The sequence below is a fragment of the Pleurodeles waltl genome, chromosome 3_1 (assembly GCF_031143425.1).
Source record: "Pleurodeles waltl isolate 20211129_DDA chromosome 3_1, aPleWal1.hap1.20221129, whole genome shotgun sequence".
In the NCBI taxonomy this organism is placed as follows: Eukaryota; Metazoa; Chordata; class Amphibia; order Caudata; family Salamandridae; genus Pleurodeles; species Pleurodeles waltl.
The window spans coordinates 42,603,168-42,628,019 of NC_090440.1; the positions used below are offsets into that span (position 1 = coordinate 42,603,168).

The 24,852-nt window shown below is 48.0% G+C and overlaps 1 protein-coding gene across 1 annotated transcript in view; it reads right to left on the minus strand.

Annotated features, from left to right (window-relative positions):
* Nucleotides 1-24,852, minus strand: part of EXT2 (exostosin glycosyltransferase 2) — a 324,143-nt gene that overhangs the window by 22,928 nt on the left and 276,363 nt on the right. The window contains exons 11-12 of the mRNA XM_069221798.1: nucleotides 14,515-14,658; nucleotides 13,499-13,627 (exon numbers count right to left, since the gene is read on the minus strand). Of these exons, the coding sequence (XP_069077899.1) occupies nucleotides 13,499-13,627; nucleotides 14,515-14,658 (273 nt within the window). The remainder of the gene's footprint in view (nucleotides 1-13,498; nucleotides 13,628-14,514; nucleotides 14,659-24,852) is intronic.

Consider the following 24,852-nt stretch of genomic DNA (forward strand, 5'->3'; position numbering starts at 1 on the left):
TCCAGAAGCTTTTCTGCAGCAGTGCTCCCATGCACCTCTCTATGGGAGCAAGGGCTCTGCTTTGGCTTCATACCCCCCCCCCAACAAAGTGACTGAGTGATAAGTGCAACTCCTGCACGCCGACGCCTCTTTCTTATTCTACCCCTTTCACACGATTCAGACATGTGAACAAGTGCTGGTACCAGTATGCTCAAACTAACTTGGGACAATTTTAGATGGTAAAAAGAGGCCACTCCACAGAACGGGGATGTGGGAGGAGGCGAGGAAATCAGAGGCTAGACAGAGTTTCCATCAGAAAGAGTGCTACCAAAGATAAGTACCTTGTCCTTTAGATGAATACTTCTAACTTGAAATTCCTCATCCTAGAATAGATACTAAAGCATTACCTTCCCAGGAGATGGTCTATGGAGTTACAAAAAGTCTTGCAGGACTGAGCAAGTCCTTCACACCGGACCTAGCAGTCAAGACAGTACTGCTTCAGGAAGATATGCACTGACGCACACACTGCAGCCTGGTAGATGTCAAGGACGACCAAGTGGTGCCACTGAAGTGGTAGCAGCCTTAGTTATGGTGGAGTGGACTTCTGGAGGCTGCTTCTTGGCCAATGTGTGGCAGATCTTAATGCAGAGAACTATCCACCTCAACACGGTCCTCTTTTGCACAGCTTTCCCTTTCTTTACTCTGGAGAATTCCACAAAGATTTGATCATCGACTAAATGATCCCTGATACGATCAATATAAAAGCTTAAACCCTCGTGGAGGTTCAGACAATGGAGCCTCTCCTCCTCTTTTGAGGAGTAGGGGGGATGCTGGCAGTGAGGGATTACCCAACATGAAAGTCACAACTTTGGGAAGAATGCCTCCAGAGTCCTCAGCATCAACTTGTCTGTAGAAAAAAAAGGGGTGTATGGCGGTTGCGCTGAAAGTGCCTGTATTTCACTCATGCAACTGACGGATGCAATCGCAATGAAGAAGACAGTCTTCAAAGTCAGCAAGTGCAGCAAAAAATATATGCATGGGCTTGAAGAGCATCTCAAACAGCTTGTGAGGGGAACATGTATGTCACAGCTTTAATAACTCATCACAACAGATGATTCAAACAAGGATAGTCGGTTCATTAAATGGAGAAAAGCCCAGCAAATACTCTTTAATAGCACTCACTGCAAAGCCTTCCAGGGCCATAGATATAACATACAAAACAGACTAAGACAACTTTGCTTGACAGGGATAAATATTACGAGTGTTACACGAGGTCACAAATTTGTCCCAAACGCCCAGCGTAAATAGATTACATGGAAGGAGGCTGGTGGCAAGGAAGACATTCAGGACTTCAGGCAGCAGACCAAATACAGTCAGTTGCCGCCGCTCAAACTCCATGATTTAGGTATAGATCGTGCAGATCTGAGCAGAGGACCCTGCCCTGCTGCTGCGACAAAAGATGTGAAGTGTTAGTTTGATCAGAGGATAGATGCTCATTCCCAGAAATTCAGGGTACCACACACTCCTGGCCCAATCTGGAGCCACTAGGATGACTTGTGCCTGGCTGTCACTGATTTCTTTTTCAGAAACCCGGGACAAGGAGAGGCAGGGGCAGGAAGGAGTATAGAAGAGTCCTGTGTTCCATTCAAGCCAAAATGCATCTCTTAAGTAGTGGATTAGACCTGGCATCCTTAGGGTGGTCTTACCCCAGACTTTTTGCCTTTACCTCCTGTTTTCTTGCTATAACTTTTTCTTGGCCTTAGGACTCTGAGCACTTTACCACTGCTAACCAGTGCTGAAGTGCATGTGCTTCTCCCCTTAACCTGGTAACATTGCTGGTTTCACAATTGGCATATTTAATTTACATGTATGTCCCTTGTAAAGTGGTTTACCATACACTAAGGGCGGGTCAATTAAATGCCACTAGAGGGCCTGTAGGAGTGATTGTGCCACCTACTTAAGTAACCATGTAAGAATGTCTCAGGCCTGCCACTGCAGCGCCTGTGCGTGCAGTCTCACTGCCACCTCAACTTGGCATTCAAAACCTCTTGCCAAGCCTTAGACTCCTTTAATTGCATATCAAAATCACCATAAGAAAGGACCTGGGTAGCCCATAGGGCAGGGTGCCATGTAAATAAAAGGCAGGGCACATCCTTCTCAGTTTTACATGTCCTAGTAGTGAAAAACTCCCAAAGTCGTTTTTTTATTACAGTGAGGCCTGCTCCCCTCACAGGCAAGCATTGGGAATTCCTTAAAATACTTTTAGGCTGTAATTCCTGGGCAGAGGAGTAGTTGCATCATGTTTAGTATCATTGGAATGGTCATGATAAACCCTCTTTAATGGTGAAGCTGGATTTATTAGTATTCTAGAAATGCCACTTTTAGAAAGTGGACATTTCTCTGCCCCCACAGTCCTGTGTCCCTACAACGTGTCTCCAATACACATCTGGTCTGAGCTAGGTGACAGCTACACATGTGCATTCTCTTCAGACACCCACAACAAAGGATACTCACCTGCATCTGCATACTAATGTGTCTTCCTGGGGAGGAGGTTAGGAAGGGCTCCCACTTACATTTCAAAAGGTAGTGACCAGAGCCCACACAAAGGGACTGATTACCTCCCACTGATCGTCTGGAGCCGGGGCTGGGCTGCCAGGGGGACATGTGCACTTCACAGAAACCTTCTGAAGTTATACTCCACATCAAAGGCACTTTTTAGTATAAGTACTGGGTCTCTGACCCTGCAAAATTAGTACACTTCTAGACTTAAGGAGCCTGCTGGAGTAAAGACTGCTGTGTACCATGATCGCCATCTGGTCCACCGCAGTCTGATTGATTGTTCCCAGGAACTGCTGCTCTGCCTCGATGTGCTGCCCTGTAGCCCTGCTGATCTCTGCCCTGCAGCACAAGAATCAACAGCTAACTGCAGAGGGACTCCAAGGACTTGCTGACCTGACTCTGGTTCTACTAATGGCCTCTAGGACATCAAAGACCCGAGTGGCCTCCCTGCAACCTGCCGCCCTTATCAAAGATCTCAGAACAGCCTCCCTGCAGTTCTCCTCCTGCTATGTCAAGGATCGCAGAGCGGCTTCCCTGCAGCTGTCACCCACTTTACTAAGGATCACAGAGCGACTTCCCTGCAAACCTGCCGCTTGCAATGCCAAGGACCACAGAGCAGCTTCAGTTCGACCAACCGCCGCACTCCTTCTGTAACTCAACCTGTGGCCACGGCAGTGATTTCCCTGGTGCCGCTGCCCCCACCCCCCTCCCAAACAGCTCCCAGCTGTCTTGACAGCTTCTGTGCTACCGCGCTGTGGAGAGGTTTACGCAAGAACATAACGTTAGGCTGCTCTCAGCGAGGAGCAACCAGAATATTACTGTACTATATTTAAACAAAGTACACTCACATTGAAGAGTGCACTGCATCACATTTTTACCACGTAACCTTCTACAAGCACTGCTTTTGTTAACTTTGTAGAGTGATATACCTTACTTGGATTTTTGTCACTTTTGCCTTACCTTAGAGATAGATAAAGAGTGTCTATTTTCCTGATACTGTGTGGAGTATTTTGTGATGTTCTCATTGTGATTACCATAGGGGTTTGCACAAATACTTTACACATTGCCTTATAAGTCAACCACAGTGATCTAGAGCCACCTTGCACAGGACATAGGACCGCACTTCGGCTTGTCTCTCATCTGCGGTGTTGTCAGTGATAACCAGCGGCAGCCTCACTCGGATTGATGTCAGGAAGGCCTTCAGAGACAAATGGATGGCCCAGAACTCCAACAGATCAATGTGGAGCCAGATCTCTGACCACGATTTGGGTCCTTTGATTTCCACCTCCCCAAAATGATATCCCAGCTTGAGAGACAAATCCCTCACCACTGTCAGATGTGGTTGGGTTGGGGAGGGGAGAGGGTCTTTTCACTGGACCAATTTCAAACAGCCACCACTGGAGATTGTGAGCAGTGCTCTTTAAAATCTGGATGACATCAAACAGATTTCCTTGATGCTGGGTTAATTGAACTTCAGATTCATGGCCCTACTCTCCTTGAAATGTTCCAAAGCAGAATCATCTTTTTCTCTTACCGTGCGTGAACCATCAAAAGGTATACCCATGAGAGAGGCCTGTTTGTCTCCAGAGACTTCTGAGGAGCGCATCTATGCATGGCAGCAGAGCACCACAAAAGTGGCAACCACCCGACCCAGACAATCAGTAGTATCAAGGCCAGCTCAAAATCATATATTTGCCACATCTTGGCCATCCTAAATGGTTTGAGCCTGCAATGCTCTAAGGTCTTCTGGGACCACTGGCAAGATATTGCTGCCCATGTTCCATAGAGCCCAACTGCACTGACAAACCTCAATGCAAGACTATTCAAAGAGAACATTCGTTTTCAGAGCATCTCAATCTTCTGAGACTCAATATCCTGGGAAGTCATGGGAAATAATTTAGGGTTCACCTTGCTGGTTGAAGCTTGAACCACAGGACCTTAAGGAGTTGGATGTTTATTGAGGAAATCAGGGTCGTGAGGTGTCAGTTTGTTGCATTTAGCCTGCAACCTGCCCATCTATTCATTGGTGGGCAAGAAGAGCTCTTTGACCAAGTGCCTCGTAGAACTGGACCAAGGGCTCAGATGTGTCAGGCTCAGGCCGTAAGAACATAATCTGTCTTAACCCCAATGAAGGATAACTATTGGTACAAGACTTTAGCTGCTCATCAAATTACCACTGGCAGTAAAGCACTATTCGGAGGACCAAACAGTGAGTCAGGAGATGTATCAAGCCCACCGGCCTGTTCTAAGTCCCTGTAAAAATTATCCTCATAATGAGGGGGTAAAACATTCCCAACCACGCCATCACCATTGTGTCTAGGTGGTGACAAACTTCTGTCCCAATCTGAGCCGAAAAGAAAATGGAACCTCATTGGGCATGTCCACTCTAATAGAGGTATACGACTGGAATCAGGCTGTATGATGACCAATTGCACTTTAGTAATTTTGTAGCGCAACATCAGTCAGGTTCATGCTGAAACTGATTTTGGAACGGACGTCGGAGCCAGCACTGGGTTCTTCACCAAAAATGTTGGTATCAGCATCGATGAGGGAGGAACCGACGCAGGTTGTGCCATGGTAGAAGTTGGTACCTGAACCATGATGAAGCCCATCACTGATTTAAGTGAGGCAGGTGGCGGAAACAACAGATCGCCCGGGTGGTAACCTGACTGACAGCCACTGTGTATCCTTGGGTCCTGAAGGCATGCCAGAGGGAGTCGGGAGAGTCCAAGTATCTGCAAAATGGTTTCCTTAAAGGCTTCAATCTGCTACATCATCGCCAACTGCCTGAAGAATTTGGAGCACAACCGGACCACCTGAGGAATCTGCTATGCTACTGGCAATCCAGTGGGAAATGGACTGACCTTGTGACATCCTCATGCTTTTACTTTGGACAGAAAGAGGGATGATGCTGAGTCCCACTTTACCTTCATGCGTTTAGGTTTGGATTTCCACTGCGAAGGTGCCTGTAGGAGGCTGGACTGGCTTGTAGTGAGCACCAAGGGGTACTTAGACCTTGCACCAGGCCCAGGTATCCCTTATTAGTGTAGAGGGGTGTCTAGCAGCTTAGGCTGATAGAAAAGGTAGCTTAGCAGAGCAGCTTAGGCTGAACTAGGAGACAAGTGAAGCTCCTACAGTACCACTAGTGTCATATGCACAATATCATAAGAAAACACAATACACAGATATACTAAAAATAAAGGTACTTTATTTTTATGACAATATGCCAAAAGTATTTCAGTGAGTACCCTCAGTATGAGGATAGCAAATATACACAAGATATATGTACACAATACCAAAATATGCAGTAATAGCAATAGAAAACAGTGCAAACAATGTATAGTCACAATAGAATGCAGTGGGGGGCACATAGGGATAGGGGCAACACAAACCATATACTCTAGAAGTGGAATGCGAACCACGAATGGACCCCAAACCTATGTGACCTTGTAGAGGGTCGCTGGGACTGTAAGAAAACAGTGAGGATTAGAAAAATAGCCCACCCCAAGACCCTGAAAAGTGGGTGCAAAGTGCACCTAAGTTCCCCAAAGAGCACAGAAGTCGTGATAGGGGAATTCTGCAGGAAAGACCAACACCAGCAATGCAACAACAATGGATTTCCAGACGAGAGTACTTGTGGAACAAGGGGACCAAGTCCAAAAGTCACTATCAAGTCGGGAGTGGGCAGATGCCCAGGAAATGCCAGCTGTGGATGCAAAGAAGCTGCCACCGGATGGTAGAAGCTGAGGATTCTGCACGAACGACAAGGGCTAGAAACTTCCCCTTTGGAGGATGGATGTCCCACGTCGTGAAGAGTTGTGCAGAAGAGTTTTCCTGCAGAAAGACCGCAAACAAGCCTTGCTAGCTGCAAGGGTCGCGGTTAGGGTTTTTGGATGTTGCTGTGGCCCAGAGGGACCAGGATGTCACCAATTGCGTGAGGGGACAGAGGGGTGTCCAGCAAGACAAAGAGCCCACTCAGAAGCAAGCAGCACCCGCAGAAGTGCCAGAACAGGCACTACGAAGTGGAGTGAATCGGTACTCACCCGAAGTTGCACAAGAGAGTCCCAGGCCGCCGGAGGACAACTCAGGAGGTCGTGCAATGCAGGTTAGAGTGCCGGGGACCCAGGCTTGGCTGTGTACGAAGGATTACCTAGGTGAGTGCACAGGAGCCGGAGTAGCTGCAAAACACGCGGTTCCCAGCAATACAGTGTGGGGAGGCAAGGACTTACCTCCACCAAACTTGGACTGAAGAGTCACTGGACTGTGAGAGTCACTTGGACAGAGTTGCTGAGTTCAAGGGACCTCGCTCGTCGTGCTGAGAGGAGACCGAGGACCGGTGATGCAGTTCTTTGGTGCCTGCCGTTGCAGGGGGAAGATTCCGTCGTCCCACGGGAGATTTCTTCGGAGCTTCTAATGCAGAGAGGAGGCAGACTACCCCCACAGTATGCACCACCAGGAAAACAGTCGAGAAGGCAGCAGGATCAGCGTTACAATGTCGCAGTAGTCGTCTTTGCTACTTTGTTGCAGTTTTGCAGGCTTCCAGCACACTGGAGGAGCTCTGGGCACCTCCCAGGGGAGGTGCAGGTCAGCGGAGTGGTCACTCCCCTTTCCTTTGTCCAGTTTCGCGCCAGAGCAGGGCTGAGGGATCCCTGAAGCGGTGCAGACTGGCTTATGCAGAGATGGGCACCATCTGTGCCCATCAAAGCAGTTCCAGAGGCTGGGGGAGGCTACTCCTCCCCAGCCCTGACAACTTATTCCAAAGGGAGAGGGTGTAACACCCTCTCTCTGAGGAGGTCCTTTGTTCTGCCTTCCTGGGCCAAGCCTGGCTGGACCCCAGGAGGGCAGAAACCTGTCTGAGGGGTTGGCAGCAGCAGCAGCTGCAGTGAAACCCCGGGAAAGGCAGTTTGGCAGTACCCGGGTCTGTGCTAGAGACCCGGGGAATCATGGGATTGTCTCCCCAATACCAGGATGGCATTGGTGGGGCAATTCCATGATCTTAGACATGTTACATGGCCATATTCGGAGTTACCATTGTGAAGCTATACATAGGTAGTGACCTATGTATAGTGCATGCATGTAATGGTGTCCCCGCACTCACAAAGTCCAGGGAATTGGCCCTGAACAATGTGGGGGCACCTTGGCTAGTGCCAGGGTGCCCACACACTAAGTAACTTAGCACCCAACCTTTACCAGGTAAAGGTTAGACATATAGGTGACTTATCAGTTACTTAAGTGCAGTGTAAAATGGCTGTGAAATAACGTGGACGTTATTTCACTCAGGCTGCAGTGGCAGGCCTGTGTAAGACTTTTCAGAGCTCCCTATGGGTGGCAAAAGAAATGCTGCAGCCCATAGGGATCTCCTGGAACCCCAATATCCTGGGTACCTCAGTACCATATACTAGGGAATTATAAGGGTGTTCCAGTATGCCAATGTAAATTGGTAAAATTGGTCACTAGCCTGTTAGTGACAATTTGGAAAGAAATGAGAGAGCATAACCACTGAGGTTCTGATTAGCAGAGCCTCAGTGAGACAGTTAGTCATAACACAGGTAACACATACAGGGCACACTTATGAGCACTGGGGCCCTGGCTGGCAGGGTCCCAGTGACACATACAACTAAAACAACATATATACAGTGAAATATAGGGGTAACATGCCAGGCAAGATGGTACTTTCCTACAGTGCCCTCTTGTAGAAGCGACCTCGTGAGTAGGAGTGGGTCCACATCATCGACTTAGAACAGGAGAGAGACTTACATTAGGCTGGTGACTTGTGTATGGTGACAAACTACTTCCCTTCCCAGTCCTGGATCACCATCGGGTTCATTAGGGAGCACTTGCCACACGACTCGGAGTCAAGCCCCAAGCCTAAACAATAGAAACTCACCTCATGTGGGTCCATAATTTACATCTGTTTCCTACAGTCTCAGAATGGTTTGCAACCAATAGCTTGAGGAGGGGGATACCATTCCGTAGCTCCTTGGATTGCCTTGTTTCAAAAGTAATTGCAAGACCGATGAACTTGGGAATAGTGCTCTGGATGCATGCCGGAAGGTGTGGAAAAAACAGAACTGACATCAGTGCACAAGGGTGGAGCTTATATGTGCACCACTGTCTGGGTGGTGCAGACCCACAGAGCGTCAGCGATCAGCATGCAGGAGCATTGCTAAAAAGTGCCTGGCTCTAGTCTCACACCTGAAGAATATTGTAAATGTGAGGATTCTGCATTTAGATGTATCCCTCGGAAACAATTTGTCCGTACATTTACTGCTGCTTCAATCAGTGGGGGTAGGAATCAGAGATGGAAATCAAGAACCCCTAGATTGCGAGCCACGGAGACAGGCAATGAACTAATGTACTAGTGGCCAGTTCATCAAAGGAAAGGAATAAGATACTTGTAATACTTACTTGGAATCCTAACTTGTAATCCTGGTTCTGCATCGTCTGTAACAGTGTGATCACTGAAGTCAAAGGTTGAATGTACATACAAATATAAAAAACTTATAAGAGGTGATATCTGATATTTCTTAAAGCAGCTAACCTTTCTACTCCTAACCAGGATATGTTCTCTGATTTCTATCAGTTCAAACGTAACACATTAGGCAACTTTGCAGCACGGCAGCCTAACAGTGCTGACTAGGAAGAACCAGAATGATAAATAGGGAAAGATTTTAAAAATAAGGTCTGATTGGAACGTCTATACAGCTGTGACAACATGCACTGTCACTGTAGGAGATAGCTTTTTGTATGTGCACCCACCATGCCTTGAACTGGCAGAGGCCTTCAAAGCTCACTTCTTTTCAAGAGGCTCAAGTGAAGTTTTAGCCACTTAAGCATGAGCAGCCCAGTACATGGTGGGTCATTTATGACCTTAATAAAGAGGCCAACGATGCTGAATCACGATTACCATCCGCTTATTCTTCTGCCTCATCAGATCTTCATTAAAACTTCCATGAGAGAAGCTTAGACTCGCTCCAAAACAACAATGACTCACTTGCTAAAGTGATAAACATGGAGAATCAGCGGAAGATCTGCTTTAAAGGTTATTTAAAGAAGAGGCTCTTGAGAGCAGCCTGACCAACCAGTGTCCGCTCTAGAATCTGAGTCTAACCGATGTCTGGTGAAAGTACGAATAGATTCCTGCGTAGCTGCTTTACATGTATCCGGAACAGGTCCACTCCTAAACCATGAAACAGCAGCTGCTGTACAAGGCGCATTCGGCCTCCCAGGTAACGGCTAGTTGGGCAGCTGATAAACCATGACACATAACACTATACACCTGAACAGGAAATGTTTTTATGTGGTTCACCTGGTAACAAGGAGCCCATAATTAACAGAGCTTGAGTAAACTATGTCTTCTCAGAATAAAATCTCAAACCTCTCTGGACACAAGAAATGGAGGGATACATTTAAAAACTGCATTGAAATAGACTGGTAAATATGAAATTCAGAAACTGTTTGGCAAGAAAGAAAGACGAGTCCTCACAGCGACCTGGTTACATTGTGCACAATTATATTGCTGCAAGACTTTCAGCCTCACTAGCTCTGCAAGCTGATGTCATGGATAGAAGAAATGCTGCCTTCCATGAGAGGTACTGCAATGAAGCCTTATGTATGGGCTTGAAAGGAAGAGCTATTCATAATAATAAAAACAAGTTTAACTACCATGAAGGATAAGGCTGCCAGAGAGTAGTAAACTTTATTTAAAGTTTTCAAAACTCTTTAATAACCGTAACCATGAAAAAAGATCTCTGAAACTTTGTTGTAGCTTATATTTACAGCAAAGTGAACCTTGCTTGAGGAAAACTGCATTATTGACTGTGCCAAGTGAAGCAAAACTCCAGAATGAAGACCTCATGACAATAAATAGGATCAAAGTTATGATGCTGGCACCGTAAGTAAAGTCTTTCCCACTGGATCTTGCCAACAAACCCTTGGCTTCTTTGGAATGTCCGTACAAGCCTGTGGAAGGTTTAAGGATATGACAGGAAATCAAGAAAACCTCAAGGGTTCGCATTGGAATGGTTCGGCTGGCCTTGGACAATAAACTTGATCTGAATAGAAGCCTCCTATGTGGGCTTAGGTACAGGAGAATGCCTTGGCCATTTGGGGAACAGTGAAAATCATCTTTGCAGTGAAATGTCTGAGCTTTATCAGGATACAGGGAATGAATGTAATTGGCAGAAATAAATTTACCTGACCAATATATGAAAAGGACGCTGCCCACAAAGTCCGGGTACTGTACTTTAGGGGTGAACTTTGGGCATTTTGCATCATGAAATGTTGTGAACAGATCTGGTTGGAGGAGCCTCAGATATGAACAGATGTTTAGTAGCATTGTGATTTTCCTTAGAGTTTGAATGGACAGATTCTTCAACACAAGCCAATTTGAGATTGTTTGAGCCTCTAGACAGGACAGAGAAATGAGGCTTTGGGGATGATATTGCTTGGGTATTTATTCTAAGGTAAGGAATTTGCAACTAGAAGTCTCTATCAGATGAACAAGTTACTTACCTTCAGCGACGATTTATCTGGTAGAGACATATTCTAGTTGCAGATTCCTTACCGACCCACCCATCTGCCCCAATCTGAGAACTGATTTCTAGGGACAGGTGTTTCCCATCAAGGGCCCTAGTTTTGACGCACTAGTGGTGAGTATTCTTCATGGCTATGCGCTTCTGGCGTGGAAAGTCGTTAAAAGAAACGGACATCAGTGCTCCAGGGTGGCGCCTATATGGGTCCCACGACGTCATATCTGGCACGCATGACGACGGCGACAGACGCAGAGTCGACCATCGCCATCTGATGGAGCACAAGAGTACTGCTCAAGAAAAATCTCCGGATCCAGAGTGATGCCTGAGGGAACTTCTAAGGTAAGGAATCTGCAACTAGAAGTCTCCATCAGATACAGCTGGCTGCCTTTTTAGCACATTTAGTTAATGCTTGGGTTTAAATTAGATAGAACGGGTTGTGAATTTTTCTTGAAGTAAAACTCAAAACTTTTCAGCATTATATTTAACATCAATTTGTAAATAGTGACTGCTTGCTACTCTTGAAAACCACCGAAGACACCCTTCAGAGACATACAGAGAAGAGGAGGCGAGTGTCATTATCTAGTATTTGTGAGTGTATTCCTCAATGAGGGAGACCGCTTTGAAATCATGAATAACTTGCACTCTCAATACTTTTTTACTCTTCATATATTTTTCTGGGATGTTTTGCAAGGGTTTCTCTACCTCCCCCCCCCCCTGTGGACCTCTACAGCTCTTTCAACTTTTTGCCCACTGCATCCAAACTCTTATGGTGTCTACTCTGCTGAGTTGAGAGCCCTAAAAGTGAAATTGTTAGATCTCTTCCTTGCAGCGGCTACAATCAAGGTGTCTGCCTCTACAGGATTTCTTTCTATCTCAGCTTTTGAAGAACAGCTCTGTATTTCTTTCCCACTCTTGGTTTTGCAGCTCTTGAGGTGCCTGGAGTTTTACAGAACTCCTTACACCCTAGAAGGAAACATGACACCTCACGTCTGCAGCTCTTATGCGCTGTGTAGTATACAGCCAAATCATCAGGTGGTGAGGACCTTAATGAGGGGAGAGTATTCTTATGGAGATTCTGTCTCCAGGTTTACCATCCAGTGTTTTCACAATTCCTCATAAGTTCCTATAAGTTTTGTCATAAGGTCACATATAGTATATATGTACCATCAATTGCATATTGTATACTTTGTTGGGATAACTGCAAACCACCCTACTGCTGAGAAGGCATGTCAATCTCAGTAGCTCCCTGACTGCTCCAGGACTGAGGCCTACAAAAAAACATGCATTTTCTGCCAACGGACCTCTATTTTGAGCAACCAAACCTCTGCTGTTTCAGTAGCGAACGCTTTATTCCCTACAAAGCGCTGCTGATACAGCTGTATTCTTCCCTGTAGGATGTTTTGTTTACTGCAGTAACTAAACATACATAAAACCTCTACCAAAGTTTTTTAATCTTATAACTCAGTAGCCCACACTCTTCGACCACCAAGACAACTATAACCCTCTTTTGGCTAGAATGCCATAGTAGAGTACTATATAACCCCATTCATTCATTCATTCACTCACTTACAAGGGCGATCCGCTAGTGATGCTAACACAGAATCCTGCAAACACATTAATCTATCCACGTGGGCACTTTGTACTAGAAAGAAAGACGTTTGCTCAGGTCTGTTATCAAACTTAAGTTCTGATGCTCATCAACCGCAGATGTACCACCCTTTCTGACCTATGGCATTCCCTGCACGTAGGTGATGGATCAAAATTCTTGAATTGGTTTTAAACATTATTTAAGTATTAATTATTTTGGGCACATTCAATCTCAGAGCGCTTTAGCTCATCTGTGCCATTATCAACAAGGACCTACTTTTATAGGCAAATCAGGCGTGGTTTATCTCAAATGAGACAGTCCATTTGAAACTGCTCGGCCACGCCCCTCTGAAAGAGAACACAAGCAACCACAGACAGCTTCAGCCTTGTTGGACCTCATTATGGATCTGGAGGTAGAGTTTTTAGAACATAGTGAGCTTGAGACCCAAGTTTGAGTATGCCATGCACGCAGAGGCCAAAACAGCAGAGGGAGAAAAAAAAAACTTGACATATGGAAAGCTTGCAGACAGCATTGGTTGGTCCAAGTGGGGTCATTGCTACAACAATGGGTCTCCATCACTGTCAATACCAACACACCACTGCGCAAAGTTCAGGGTAGAAGAGGGAGAGTGAGAGAGAGACAGAGGACTGAACAATTCTTTGCACTTAATTGAGACCCTCAGAGGCAGGCACTAGTTGTATGCATTGCAACATGGTCTTTATGTTGCGCATGGAAAAGCAAAATCAAAACTGGGTGGAGACGGGCACTTTCGCTGTGGTTGAGACTGCAAACCAGGACGTATGCTCTGGGCTCAACTGTTTCTAAGCGGAGCACTCACCTTGATGGGGGCCTTGCCAGTCACATTGGCCACCAAGAAGTTCATGGCAATGTCTTCGCAGTTCATGTGGGCGTCCACCCAGTTCTTGATGTCGCCTGGCATCTTGTAGGTGTATAAATAGTTGAAATACTGCAAAAAAAAAAAAAGAGGAAGGAAAGTCAAATCTTAGAAATATAAAGTGACAGCCAGAAGCTATTTCTATGAATGACCGAGGAAATCACTGACAGTGCACTGTAAGTGTTATCCGCAACACAAGATGAGTGACAAGGGCATCCTTGCGGGGACGCCATTTATGGGCCAAAGAACCGCACTGACTGCATTCATGATAGGAGCTGGAAACAGGTGCAGGGAAACTGATTTTAGATAATCAACTACAGATGAGGATATGATTCTAGAAAGGACCTTTCGAGGTCTTTCATGGACAAGACATGACACAGAAAGCACATTAAGACATTTCATGTGTACGATCCAACAAGAAACCTCACGGCAATAGGAAAAAAGGTTTTGATGAACTCCAAAGTCGGAGGCGAGGCGTGTAAAAGTGGTTCCTTTTTATCAAACTTACCAGCACTGTGAAGTCACGTAACCACTGAAGGTGTGAGAAGATGGAATCCTATTTGCATTTAAGAAAAGAATTAAAGAAGCAGCTATTTGGTAAGGTTTTCGAGTAAATTTTATGTAGGAGCACAGACCTCCTGAAGTAATTTGCCGATTACAATCCACCCTGTGCACTAAAAGGCTTCGACGCTTTACCAATTTACTGAAAATCAGCAGAGCCTTTGAGGCAGATGGGATGGCCAAGTATTCCAGTGGGATTTAGAGAGAACTGCTGGAGTGGGCTTGGAAGCTGGGGGACAAAAGGTAGACAAGCGTGGTCCACCACATTTCAGTCTGCAGGAGTGGGATGCTGAACACTCAATGGATGGAATTTTACTCGTGTTGCAGAACTCAAAGATTACCCATGACCAGACCTTTGGCTGACCAGGTCAGTTCGCTGGGTGAGTGTCTCACATTACCTTGTGGTAGAACGCGGCACCGGTGAGCACCATCGACACCTCGTTGGTCCATTCCGACTCGTACTTCCACTTGTCCATCTCGTGATCCCAAAGATGGAGGCGGCCGGGATATCCCACCAGTCTGTCTGGGAACTCACGCCACACCTGTGCAGGGACAGAAAGAGGAAGGCGACCATTAGACCACCTCAATGTTTTCTAACATGGCCAACTCGATGGGAGCAGAGGCAGTCTGTGCGTTCAGCTGAAGGCTGCGGAGTCAGGAGACCAGTGATGTAGTTGATCAGGTAGCTTGACCAACTACATTATTTACATAGTCCTTAGCTCCCACAACTTTCAAAATTGTGAGAGTTTACAAAACGTCCTAAATAGATATGATTCGATACACAAATAGCCTTCCTTTACAGCAGGGGTGTCCATCCTTTCGGTGTTGGGGACCATGAGGCAGGTGTGTTATCGACCATGGGGCTGGCACTGTATGTTTGAGGTCACGCAGGAAGTGATGTCATGTCAGGAAGTGACGGCTCGTGGCCTTTACAGAATACATATCGCAGGAATTGACAGCTAATTAAGAAAGTCCTGAAAGTAGTAACAAACAAGAGCTTCACTAACAAACACATGTCTACCAACTCCTGTTTTTCCAAAACCAACAAGTGTGTTTAGTATCATTGGCGAGTGCACCCTAAAAACTCTTTGCATCAGTCCCACATTACGATGCTGGCATGAACCAAAGCTTTGAGAATATCAAACAGCAGAGAGTAAGAACAGCAAATTTACTTGTCGTTTCCGTAATCTGCACTGTTTTTGCCACAAAACCACTGATTAACTGCACTTACTTTCTCGAAATACCCGTTGCGAAATGCAGCTATCATTAGATGCAAATAAACTAATTTGTCCCAGAAGAGCAGCTTGTCGTTTGCAACAAACATGCTTTTTCTGTCCCAAAATATGTGTGTAATGAGAAGTGTCAAATTATGAACTCACGTCCAAGCTGTTTTCGAGCTCCTGTCTTCAAGAGACGTTCCTGGCCCTCATCTGTGGCCTCAACTCCAGGAGGCTCCAGCCTGGGCCCCCCACATGCGCCGAGCAGCCTTTGGGAATGAGGTCAGCTCAGCCTCTTCCATCCAGCAGCTGCCATTCACACTTTACAGGAAACAGCTGTCAACCACTGCATGGAGCTACAACTTGGTACCACACTCTGCAGTGCTGAACAAAAAGCACTAAGTTGTGGTGGACGTGCACAATTTGTTATGTAGCACACAAATGTGGATAATTTAGGGCTTCTCCTGATGAACGCTCTTTGGCTCTTCCAGTCCCCATCATCTTCAAAATCCGCAGGAGTGCCGGGATCTCGTTTGTATTCTGCGCGCTCTATAAGTGGCATATTCATTCATTCGTTCATTATTCACATGTATTCATGAGTATGTGTGGGCAGTGCTGTAAATGAAAAATATTTACTTCGCGGACCCACAAATTGAGTTGGGGTGGTCTCGTGAAGGGCCGTGTCTTTAGTAGGGGTGGGCATAACTTGCATAATTTCATATTGTATAATCACCAGAAACTGTCCAAAAATGCAGAGAGATTACGTGGAATTAGACAAGAAGAGTAATTCAGCATTTATTGCTACGTTCTTGGCACGAAAATGCCCCCTTGCATACAAAATGGGCACGAGGGTGCATTTTGTGCTAAAAAAAATGCAACCAGATAGGAATAGCAAGCAGATGTTCACGCTCACTAAATGTGCACTTGAGGTAGGATTCCACCCCCAATTTACTCCCAGTATCTAGCGCTATTTTCTTAGTGCAAAGAACACCTTGCGCCCAAAATGGACACAAGGCAGCATTTTGTGCTAAGAAGTGGTGCTAAATGCAGGAGAGCACGAATAATGAGTTTGACCAGCCACTAAATATGCTCTCATAGTAGGATAAATTCCACCAAATAACCCTTAATTACGAGTTATCGGTAATTCCCCGTCAAAGAGTAACAAAGAATTATCGAAATTAATCTGATTACTATGGCACAGATGAAATTGCGCCAAGGCTTAGTCATGAGCACCACAGTCAATGACTACCCACCTTTTAATTATTATTTTTTTAACAAATTCTTCACCCGAAGATGATGGCAACGACGGAAAAAAAAAATCAGAATGTGAAAGCAGTTCTGGCCTACTTAAGTGCTCAAAAAAGTGCATATTATTACAGCCTAAGGAGTTAAGACACGTGAGGATGAGATTTTGGTACATCTATCAGTTTCATGCTGGTGAAAGAATTTGTACTTTGATTAAAGCACCTCAGTGGGAAAATGCTTCTGTTAAAGAGATCCTTGGGTAACCGACAGTCCGAAAGGTACAATCCAAGTGAAATGGCTCAGTAACGGAGGCACCCAGAGCAAACAACTGTATATAAACCAAGGCATACATCTGAATGTGTGCAGAATCTGAGCTGTAAATTGCCCAAATAATCCCCATCATCTCTCTTCCTCAAGAATTACCATTACGAGGAGTCCCAGTAACTCTGGGAGTGGGGAAATACCGAGGATTTTTGGGAGAATTACAGGCAGTAATCTTTGTTTTAGTCCTCTTCCTGCAAAATTTTCCCCAGTGTTTCACATGCAGAAATCAGCTGAAACCTCGTTGATCCCCCACATCGGGGTAACCCGGGGCTGCAGTAATGAGGCCCTTTGCATCAAGTGCCAGACTGCACTGTGTTGACAATTTGTACTGTGCGCCCTATAAATGGATTTTGGTGCCATACACATAGAAAAAGCCATTCATGGAGATGATATACAGCATGCAAAGACCCACGTCTTATAGTACATCTATATAATGGTTGAAAAGGTTAAACAAAGCTTATAAGTTTCACTTTGGCTCTTACCAATTTCTGAAGTACTTTGGGTGTTTCTTCTGTTTGACCTGATGTGACTGGCTGCAGGTTTTAGGCTCCCCAACGTGTCCTACAAAGGAACTGCTGAATATCTGGAAACCAAAATGCAAGCCCCTCTGCAGGCCGATAGCTCTACACTTCAGGGCACACACAATGCACAGAAGACAGTGTGGAGGGCCACATGCTGGCCAACTCTCGCTCCTTCTATTGGACAACACTGCTTTACATTATATCGAGTACCAAACACCATCTCCTAATAGTGAACTGTGTAAGTAAAACGCAATCTGTAAGAAAGTGGGCTCTTTATGGTTGCCTCCCCACTTTTTGCCCTGATTTAGACTTCGATGCTGTCGTTTTTGAACCTCAGTGCCAGTGCTCTTTCCCTTAAATTGTACTGTGACTTGGTAAACCCAATTGGCCAGGACTTTACCAGTTCTGTAAGGCCCTAGTAAATGGTACCAGTGGTATCCAGGGCATATATGGTAAAGGGGTCACCAGGCTTGCAGCACTGATTGTACCACCCTGCTTGACTTGATTAAAAGCAAAGCCTGCAGAGCTGCCATGTCAGCCTACACGAGCAGCTTGTCTGCCCAAGTTTGACTCTACGGACACCAGATGCAGGCAGAGACCCTTCACTGCCCATAGTACAGGTCAGTCACCACTAAGGCAGGCCTCCTACAGCCCAGGTGGTAGGGTGCACTGTGTTATGGGTGAGGACATATTTGCACAAGCATATATGACCCTGCAATAGCATTTAAAACGTAATACTACCACAACTGACCAGCGGTACATAGGATAACATGGGCTGGCACCCGGGCAAACCCAGATGACTAGCTCCATGATGGCCGGACCGATTTACCCCGTGTTTGGTATCAAACACCATGCTTTTTAACCCTGAGCACGATTCCCAGGCCCAGGGTTACCTTGCATGTACTCTGGTGGTGTTCTTAGATGATGCACACCAAGTCTTGCCTTGGCAGGCTCCCCAGAGCCATTTGCCGCCAAGACAAGAGTCTGCCCCTCCTGCTGGTTGTGCTAGCACTTCCCCCAGGAAGGAGACAAAAGACACGGCCAGGGAGGAGGTCACACCTCTGCCCTCCCAGGATGGCTATTGTTTAAAGTAATCAAGGCGGTGAGCCTTATAGGCTTTCACTGCCTGTGATCTCTTCTCCCCCACTAGAGGACAAAGCCCGTCCTGCCCTGTCCGGCCCAACAGGTGGGAAAATTAGATATGCAGGAGGCGTACACCCCCAAAAGGCTAGCCAAACCTTTAGGATGGGCTAGGAGGTCTGTACGGCCAAGGAAGGGTTCTGCCATTTTAGCACATCCTGAAATAGAGGGTTCTGGGTGAAAAAGTGATGTACTCCTACAGGAAGTAGTCACCTCAGGGGCAGACAAATAGCAGGCACCATTGCCCATTCGACACTGTCCCTCACACCCTTAATGACCCCCTAAACCAGGAATTAAGGGGCTCCCCTGGCAAAGCTCATTGCCCCCAGCAAGAGGGACTCCAGTGGACGCCAGAAATTGAAGCAGACTCCCCTGACTGGTGGAGCCAGTCACCTGCAACCTAAAGAAGATTCGTCATGCTGGGTCACAAGAAGTGCAACACGTCTGGCCCCCTTGCGTGACCCCAAAGAAAGTCAGTGACCTGAACCCTGAGAGTTGCAGTGAGGTTCACACCAAGTTTCGAACAGTTACACCTTTCTTGACAACCTCCAGCCAACGAAGAACCTGTGGATTACTGTTGCTGCTGTCAAGGCTTGTTGGTCACCATATATAAATATATATATATATATATATATATATATATATATATATATACACACCCACACCCATCCACACAGGAAACCCCTATCGCGCCCGACCAGAGGCCGTGTGTAGCGTTGGATTGGATGCATGCAGAGGAGTTGGCCACAGGCCAGGCCCTAATCACACCACGGGGCCACAGGTGCTGCGGCGGAGCCGGGTGCCAAAAACTTATGTGACACGGCGCTCTGGACTAACACTGCGGCAAGACTAAAGAGGTGCTGCAGTGGCATCAAGCATGTTCCACTCAGCTGGGACCACAGCTCCGGTGCGGGCAACGGCACAGGGTCAGACAGCAGCGCCGGTTCTGAAGTCGTTCTGGAGGCCAATGCACTTGTTTCTTCCTTGGCATACCAGAACTCACTCCCAAGAGTCCAGGAACTGGATTTGGTACCACCTGGCAAGTCAGGACTCTCAGCAAGAGTGCCCAAGCGCTGGCAGGTGAAGTCTTTGATGACCCAGAGACTTCTTAACAGGAGGCAAGCTCAGTCCAAGCCCTTAGAGCACATGTGGAAGCAGGATGTAGAAAGCCTAGTCCAGTCCTTTCATTCCCAAGACAAAGGCAGCAGGCCAGCACAGCAAAGCAACAGGCAGAGTGGAAGTCCCTCCTACAGCATTCAGCACTTCTTCCTGGCAGAATGTCCTCAGTCCAGGAGGATTCTTACTTTGTTGGGTCAGAGGTCCAGTACTTATACCCAGTTTTGCCTTTGAAGTAGGCAAACTTCAAAGAAAAGTCTCAGCAGTGCATAAGACCCTGCCTTTCCCTGCCCTGGCCCCAGACACACTCTAGGGGGTTGGAGACTGCTGTGTGTAAGGACAGGCACAGCCCTATTCAGGTGCAAGTGTCAGCTCCTCCCACCACTCTAGCCCAGGAAGACACGTCAGGATATGCAGGGCACACCTCAGCTCCCTTTGTGTGACTGTCTAGGGTGAATTCATAAACAGCCCAACTGTCATCCTGTCCCAGACGTGTATTCCACAGCCAGGCTGAGGTGCAGAATGATAGAAAATGCCCACTTTCTAAAACTGGCATTTTCAAACTTACAATTCAAAAACTAACTTCACCAATAGGTGTATTTTTAAATTGTGAGTTCAGAGATTCCTAACTCCATATCTCTATCTGCTCTCAGTGGGAAATTACACTTAATAGATAGTTCAAGGCAATCCCCATGTTACCCTATGGGAGAGATAGGCCGTGCAATAGGGAAAACTGAATTTACTAGTTTCAGGATATGTAAAATACACCAGTACATGTCCTACCTTTAAAATACACTGGGTTACATGTAGTAAAAGGAAAGGTTTGGGCCTGGCAAGTTGTGGCACTTGCCAGGTCAAAATGGCAGTTTATAACTGCACACACAGACATTGAAAGGGCAGGTATGAGACATGCTTTCCAGGGTACTCATGTGGAGGGCACAATCAGTGCTGCAGGCCCACTAGTAGTATTTGATTTACAGGCTCTGGGCACACATTGTGCACTATACTAGGGACTTACTAGTATATCAAATATGGCAGTCATGGATAAACCAATCACCAATACCATTTAGACAGAGAGCACTTGCATTTTAGCACTCATCAGCAATTGTAAAGTGCCCAGATTCCTAAAACAAGCAAAAACTAAATTCAGCACAGGATCAAAAACAGGAGGTCAGAAGCAAAAAAGGCAGGGGAAACCATGCTAAGAGTTGACAGGTCTAACAGACAGATAGACAGATAGATGACATCTGGAGCTTAGAATGACGTTGTCACCTAAATCTGTAATTTTAACGTTTGACTTTTTCAGTGAATTTCTACTTTTTTTTATGTGAAGATAGATATTATCACACCTAACTATAATGTCACGTTAATCTTTGTTTTTTTTTGTTTTTTCATTGAATGAAAAAAAAAATATATATATATATATATATATATTTACACACACACACACACATATATACATACACATATACACACACACACACACATTTCTTTGGCAACAGGACAGTTCTTAGTGACCATTAACCCAGTATCCAAACCCGACTGGATTATTTGTTGTGCTGTGGCTATATATCTACAGCTACACATGCCATCATATATATATATATATATATATATATATATATATATAGTTTTATTAACTTTGTCGTCTGTGGAGTGCTGTTTCCTTGGAGATTGACGAAGGAAAGTGAATACATTTAGACGCGGTGGCGCGTGTCCATCAGCGGCACCACCGGTGGTCAGGTGCGGACGAGTTATGCCATAAACAAGTGCATATATATATATATATATATATATATATATATATATATATATATATATGTGTTTAAATAAGCATAGGTGGTCTTTGTGTCAGCTCTGTACTGCCACTTAAACTCTCCAGTTGTCATCTACACAAATGAACAACGGACAGATCAGTGGCAGAACACAGCTGACCAAAAGGCCATCCATATATAAGATTCTGGCAGATAGCTAAGCAGTGATTCTAGCATGAATTATTATAAGGCTACTCAACATGATATCAGACTCCTTAGGTAAATCAAGACCCACATCCCAGCCGAAGATCTCAAACCTTTAGTGCAATCACTAACCCTCTCAAGACTTGACTACGGAAACAGAATCTGGACTGGCATACCAAGAATCATTTAAGCCACATTATGAGTACCCCTCAATGCTGCTCGGCTAGCATCCGGTTTCAGAAGATAAGACCCCCATCATCCTTAACTGGCTGCCCGTGAGGCCACGAGTCAAGTCAAGCTGGCTTGTATCATACTCAACGCATGGCATGGAGGCTCCCTGGACTAACTGGTTCAAAAACTCATGATCTCAGCTGGATCACGCCAACTAGAGAGGGATAACCTACTTCATCAGGACCACAGCTTGAAAAAAAACATCTTCAGCACTGAGCCACGCCACCAGGCATGCATTCAAAATCTGCAACTCCGTCTAGCCAGGAGTTAGGAACGAATCCCTCTTATTCCATCTTCAAGAGCTGACTCAAGAGGCGCCTCCAGCTAGTATCAGGTCATCAATCGTGGGGTCCCAGAATTGGGGGTGCATATGGGTCACCAAACTCTGACCCTATTTGTCGCGGAGATCATGCTGCAGCCTGAATATTCAGGTTGAACTGGACTCCTCCGACTTTGGAAAGATTTGCACCACTGTTGCGAATCCTTCGGACTTGTTTAGTCTCCGGTCACTTACTCTCTGCATTGCCGGGAACTGAGGAAAAATAGGTAAAGAGCTCTGGCGCCCTGGTTTGCATACATACAATGGCATATAAATACCCCGAGAGATGTCCGCCCGTAGCCATCATTTTATATCTCACAACAAAGAAGTGGGGTAACCCCTACCCTGAGAGCTGGTACCCCTCTGACCCTTACCCTGAAAGGCTGCCGGTGGGCACCTCACAAAGGTGACCCCCCTGCCCCGAGAGGCGGCTGCCAGGGTCCTTCAGGTGCCAGCACCTCTTTCCACTCGCAAAGGTTACCCCCCCCAGCACCCTCACCCCGCCATAAGCAGCAGCTGCCAGGGCCCTTCAGGTGCTGGCACCCCTCTCACTTTATAGAGGTGAACTCCCTACCCTGATGGACAGCTGTCCGGGTTCCTCGGCCCAGGCACCCCTCTCACCTCATAGAGGTGACCCCCCTGCCCCGAGAGGCGTCTGCCAGGGCCCTTCAGGTGCCAGCACCCCTCTCACCTCATAGAGGTGACCCCCCTGCCCCGAGAGGCGGCTGCCAGGGCCCTTCAGGTGCCAGCACCCCCTCACCTCATAGCAGTGATCCCCTACCCTGAGACGCGGCTTGCGGGACCCACGTCTGAAGGGACATCTCTCATCTCAGAGGGGACCCTACCCTGAGAGAGGGCTGCCAGGGCCCTTCAGGTGCCAGCCGCCCCTCCCACCTGCCAGAGGTGGCCGCGGTCTGGTGAAGCGCAGCATGGGACCCTAGGCCCGGCACCCCTCAGCTCCCAGAGGTAACCCCCGTCTTCAGAGGCGCAGCATGGGCTCACAAAGGTGACCTCTCCGGAACAACAAGCGGCTGCCAGGGCCCTTCAGGTGCCACCCCCCAGCCCACCTCAGAGGTGACCCCACCCCATGAGGGGGCTGAAGGGCCCCGGCACCCCTCTCACCTAATAGAGGTCACCCCCCTAACCCAGGAGGCGGCTGCCTGGGTCCTTCAGGTGCCAGCCCCCCTCACATCATTGAGGTGACCCGAGAAGCGGCTGCCAGGGCCCCTCTCAGGTGCCAGGCCCCGCTCACCTCATTGAGGTGACCTGAGAGGCGGCTGCCAGGGCCCCCTCAGGTGCCAGGCCCCTCTCACCTCATTGAGGTGACCTGAGAGGCGGCTGCCAGGGCCCCTCAGGTGCCAGCACCCCTCTCACCTCATTGAGGTGACCTGAGAGGCGGCTGCCAGGGCCCCCTCAGGTGCCAGGCCCCTCTCACCTCATTGAGGTGACCTGAGAGGCGGCTGCCAGGGCCCCCCAGGTGCCAGCACCCCTCTCACCTCATTGAGGTGACCCGAGAGGCGGCCGCCAGGGCCCCTCAGGTGCCAGGCCCCTCTCACCTCAGAGGTGATCCGAGAGGCGGCTGCCAGGGCCCTTCAGGTGCCAGGCCCCTCTCACCTCAGAGGTGACCCGATAGGCGGCTGCCAGGGCCCCCAGGTGCCAGGCCCCTCTCACCTCAGAGGTGATCCGAGAGGCGGCTGCCAGGGCTCTTCAGGTGCCAGGCCCCTCTCACGTCAGAGGTGACCCGAGAGGCGGCCGCCAGGGCCCCCAGGTGCCAGGCCCCTCTCACCTCAGAGGTGATCCGAGAGGCGGCTGCCAGGGCCCTTCAGGTGCCAGGCCCCTCTCACGTCAGAGGTGACCCGAGAGGCGGCTGCCAGGGCCCCTCAGGTGCCAGGCCCCTCTCACCTCAGAGGTGATCCAAGAGGCTGCTGCCAGGGCCCCTCAGGTGCCAGGCCCCTCTCACCTCAGAGGTGACCCGAGAGGCTGCTGCCAGGGCCCCTCAGGTGCCAGCACCCCTCTCACCTCAGAGGTGACCCGAGAGGCTGCTGCCAGGGCCCCTCAGGTGCCAGCCCCCCTTTCACCTCAGAGGTGACCCGATAGGCGGCTGCCAGGGCCCCCAGGTGCCAGGCCCCTCTCACCTCAGAGGTGATCCGAGAGGCGGCTGCCAGGGCCCTAAAGGTGCCAGGCCCCTCTCACCTCATTGAGCTGACCTGAGAGGCTGCTGCCAGGGCCCCTCAGGTGCCAGGCCCCTCTCACCTCATTGAGGTGACCCGAGAGGTTGCCGCCAGGGCCCCTCAGGTGCCAGGCCCCTCTCACGTCAGAGGTGACCCGAGAGGCGGCCGCCAGGGCCCCCAGGTGCCAGGCCCCTCTCACCTCAGAGGTGATCCGAGAGGCGGCTGCCAGGGCCCTTCAGGTGCCAGGCCCCTCTCACGTCAGAGGTGACCCGAGAGGCGGCTGCCAGGGCCCCTCGGGTGCCAGGCCCCTCTCACCTCAGAGGTGATCCAAGAGGCGGCTGCCAGGGCCCCTCGGGTGCCAGGCCCCTCTCACCTCAGAGGTGATCCAAGAGGCGGCTGCCAGGGCCCCTCAGGTGCCAGGCCCCTCTCACCTCATTGAGGTGACCCGAGAGGCTGCTGCCAGGGCCCCTCAGGTGCCAGGCCCCTCTCACCTC